The sequence below is a fragment of the Nicotiana attenuata genome, unplaced genomic scaffold (assembly GCF_001879085.1).
Source record: "Nicotiana attenuata strain UT unplaced genomic scaffold, NIATTr2, whole genome shotgun sequence".
NCBI lineage: Eukaryota > Viridiplantae > Streptophyta > Magnoliopsida > Solanales > Solanaceae > Nicotiana > Nicotiana attenuata.
The window spans coordinates 54566-59109 of NW_017675356.1; the positions used below are offsets into that span (position 1 = coordinate 54566).

Below are 4544 nucleotides of genomic sequence, written 5' to 3' on the forward strand. Positions count from 1 at the left end.
TCCCATGTGCATTGGTCTTTGCAATATGTACTTTAGAGGATCCATTCTAGTTATGAGATATGTGGTGTAGGCCAACAGATAATGTTTGAGCTTCTGGGCGCGACCCAAGTAAGGGAACAACAAGTTCTTTCCAACAAAGTGTACTTGGCTTCATAACTAGTGAACTTCTTGCTCAAATAGTATATGGCTTTCTCTCTCTTCTCGGTCACATCATGTTGCCCAGGACACAGCTGAAAGAATATTCCAGGACTGTAAGGTACAAGAACAAAGGTCTCCCTGGCTCGGGTGGAACCAACACTGGCGGATTCGATAGATATTCTTTGATTTTGTCGAAAGCTTCTTGACACTCGTCTGTCCATCTGATTGCCACATATTTCTTCAACAACTTAAATATGGGCTCACACGTGGTTGTCAGTTGAGCGATGAACCCGCTGATGTAATTCAATCTTTAGCAGACTCATGACCTCTTTCTTGGTTCTTGGAGGTGGCAAATCCCGAATAGACTTATCTTTGTTGGATCTAACTCGATACCCCTCCGACTGACTCGATACCCACCCATTTTTCTTGCGCTCATCAGCCCATTTTATGTTGGCATTTGTAGCTTGGAAACCTACGCCAAAGAATTTCTCATTGGCGGTCAAAGTGATGGGCTCTGTGATGCCTTGTAGAGATACCCCGATCTCCTTTCTGGGCTTGTAACCATGTTTAATAATTTCAGTGGCTACCATGACTGATGCATTTGACAAGCAAGGTTGAGGAAACGGGCCCCCTTCTTCACATTGGTCGGCGACTACAATTTCGAATGCTTGATAGACAATGTGCTCACTTCCTTTTCTAGCTTTAAGACACGGGGCTGACGGGTCGCTATAAATGGACTATTCATCCTCCTCGCGGACAACAATTTCTTGGTTTTCATATTCAAACTTGACTATTTGGTGGAGAGTGGAGGGCACAACCCTTGCAGCGTGAACCCATGGTCTTCCTAGGAGAAAATTATACGAAGTATCCATATCCAAAATCTGGAAAGTCACTTCGAAATCCACAGGGCCAATGGTCAGAATCAAATAAATTTCCCTTATTGTGTCTCGCTTGACTCCATCAAAAGCGCGCACACAGACATTGCTTGGTCGAATTATTTTTGTTCCAATTTCCATCCTCTGAAGCGTTGAGAGAGGGCAAATGTCAAACCTGGACGCACCATCTAGCATGACCCTCTTCACATAATAACCTTCGCATTTGACAGTCAAGTGAAGGGCTTTGTTGTGGGCGGCTCCCTCTAGGGGCAAGTCATCACGGCTGAAAGAAATCCTGTTGACTTCGAAATCGTTTAGCCATTCTCTCCAATTGTTCGACTGAAGTTTCAAACAGGACATATGCCTCATTCAATGTTTTCAAGAGTGTCTTTTGATGTTCATTTGAGCTCAACAGCAGGGACAAAAGCAAAACCTGGGAAGGAGTCTTCCGGAGTTGATCAATTATGGCATATTCCGAAGTTTTCATTTTTCGGAAAAACTCTTCTGCTTCTTCAGCACTCACAGGCTTCTTGGGTGGAGACTGTTTCTCCTTGTTCAATTTTGATCTCTTTAGCTCCTCTGGGTTCTGGTCCTTCCCAGATTGGTTCATTTCGTTCACCTCCCCCATAATCTCTTTCCCCGTGTAAGTGACCACTATTTTGCTATAATTCCAGGGGACTGCAGTGGGGTCTCTCATAGGGCTCTTTGGTGCGCGGCTGATAACCACGGGCTCAGTCAGCCTTGGTGAAATTACCGGCCCCTGTGCCACATAAGTCCCTTTTGGCACATACAACTTTGGTACATTCACCGTGACTTTCCTTTACTCAAATCTTCTGGAAGTGTTTAACATGAGCTGCTCTTTCCTTGGGGCCCTAGGAACATAAAGAATTGCGTCCTTAGCAGATGCTTCCCCAACTTTTGTTTCCACAGCTTTTTCTGCAACTTGAGGAGTTGGAGTTTCTTCTTCTCATTTCTAGCCTGTTTCACCGCCGCTCTAGGTCTTACCTTCGAATCGGCAATGGTGATGATAGCTTTCAAGGCCGGATCAAACTGTTTATCATCACAAATCATTCCAATGATTGGCCCGTTGTTGTGAGCCGGTAATGGATTGTTAGTCACATTAGGGACTTCCTTATCCCTTAGCACGACTTTTTTCTGTTCTATCAAATTCTCAACTGCCCTCTTGAGAGTCCAATAATCCTCCGTATTATGACACTCTACCCCCGAATGATAGGCGCACATAGTACTGAGCCGGTATGATGGAGATTCCCGATTTTGCTAGTTTGGAGGCACATGTTGCAATAGATCCATCTGGATTAATTTCGGAAATAGGCTAGAGTAGGACTCACCAATAGGCGTGAAGTCGTTTCTTCTGGGAGACTCACGTGGGCGCGTATTATGTTGGTAGTTATTTTGTAGTGGACGGGAGTTATATGGAGCTTGGTGATGATGGCTATTTCTTGGAGGTGGAGCTCTGTTTTGGTTGTAATGCTGTTGTGGCCGTGTATAGGGCTGGGCATTCTTTAGCACATAAGGAGGCGGTGCCACGGCATATGCTGCATCTTGATAGGGGTAGTAGTGTTGTGGGGTTCTGGGAGGCAGGTAAGAATGATCACGTGATCGACGGGAGCCTCTCGAACTTGAAGCCATCATGGCTCCTTCTTCCCTCTTCTTTCGATTTGCTAAACCTCCCGAGCCGGTCTGGATGGCTTGTGAAGTGGCTCTCAAAGCAGATTGACTTATGATTCGGCCAGTTTTCAGGCCATTTTCTACCATTTCTCCGATCTTTATGGCTTCTACAAAAAGTTTTCCCATGGCAGACATTATGTTCTGAAACTAATCGCCCTCTTGGGCCTGCAAGAAAACATTTACCATTTTTGTCTCATCCATTGGTGGTTTCACTCGTGCTGCTTGATCACGCCACTTGATAGCGTATTCACGGAAACTTTCCGTGATTTTCTTCTTGAAATTGGTCAAGGAATTCCTATCTGGGGCTATATCGACATTGTATTGAAATTTCCTGAAAAAATCTCGGGCTAGGTCGTCCCATATATGCCAATGGGAGATGCCTTGGTCCATGTACCATTCTGACGCAATTCCAGTCAAGCTCTCCCCGAAATAGGCCATCAAAAGTTCTTCCTTTCCACCCACCCCTCTCATCTGATTACCATATCTTTTCAAATGAGCGATCGAGTCTCCATGCCCGTCGTATTTCTCGAATTTTGGCATTTTAAAGCCAACGTGCAAATGAACATGAGGAAACATGCACAGATCGGAGTACGAAACACTCTTTTGGCCACTCAGGCCTTGCATGTTCTTAAGACTTTGTTGGAGACTTTTCATTTTCCGAGCCATTTCTTCTTGCTCGGGGTTTCTTGCCGTTCTTTACTGTTCTACTAGAGACTCGTGTCGTGGGTGCTGAGGCTAGGAGTTTGAGGTGACATGAGCTGTGTCTAGCTGAAATTGTGGTACTTGAAAAGTGAAAGCTGGAGGCTCGAAGCATGGTCTGGGCACTGTTGGCTGTGCCGTAGTAGAGACTGGTGGTGCGGCGAATACTGTAGGAGATACTCCCGGAAACGGTGCATAGGGGCGAACCTCAGAAGGCATACCGGTGAAATTAGCTGATATAGTAGGGTACCCAAACGGGATGAATGGGTTGGTTATGGGAATAGGGACGTTGGAGGTTCCGCTTGTCTTGGGAAGCAGTTCAGGAAATTCGGGGATTGTACCGGGAGGTTCTTTGCCATTAGACCAAGCGTCCCACATTTCTAACATACGGCAGCACAACATTTTGTTTTCTTCAGCAGCTGCTGATTCTGACTGTGGATAACCGATACCGGGCTATCTTCTAAAGGGTTAATAATTGGTAGATGACTTTCAAAAGCCATAGGAATAACGCCTTTGGATCTTGTGAAGTAAGGATGGGAAGCCAGATTACCTAAAAACCAACCACCTGAAACAGGACCTATCTAATTGCCACACAACAAGCTAGTAAGTTTGAGAAATTTAACAGATAGGGAATCGCATATTTGGGATGAAATGCACCTGAAAAGTTTAATGTTTCTAAATGTTTTGCAACAGCTGTGTGTTTCATCCCGGTGCATTGCATATTGCTGTTTTTCGCTCTTTTATTTTTCACTCTTTTCTCTCTTTTTCACTCAAATTTTCTCTTTTTTTTTTTTCATTTCTGGTTTATTCTTTCATTCAGATTGTCTATGGCTATAATCGAATCTGATGGGGATTGCCTACGTATCACAACGCTGCATGAATCAGATCATTACGTAGTTAAAAAATAAATGCGAAATAAAAGAAAAGAAAATTTTAGGTTTTCAATATTTTCATTAAATAAAATATTTTTGGGTTTTTCTATTACAAAGACTCGGAAATACTGATGATAAAAAAGGAACATACAGACTCAAAAATAGAAAAACAAACAGACTTAACAGACTCGAAAAGGTGAAATACAGACTCAAAGCCAAAAGAAAATCCGGAATACATAAGAGCCTCCAATGCTATTCTGGGGGCCCGCGG

General features: G+C 43.9%; 1 protein-coding gene across 1 annotated transcript; it reads right to left on the reverse strand.

The window, feature by feature from the left end:
• Positions 1 to 875: 875 nt before the first annotated feature.
• On the reverse strand, positions 876 to 2255 carry LOC109219980. Its single transcript, XM_019384441.1, has 3 exons — positions 1930 to 2255; positions 1447 to 1831; positions 876 to 1352 (listed from the first exon to the last, which is right to left on the reverse strand). Exons 1-3 carry the CDS (start codon positions 2253 to 2255, stop codon positions 876 to 878), a joined length of 1188 nt encoding a protein of 395 aa, XP_019239986.1.
• Between the last annotated feature and the right edge of the window lie 2289 nt (positions 2256 to 4544).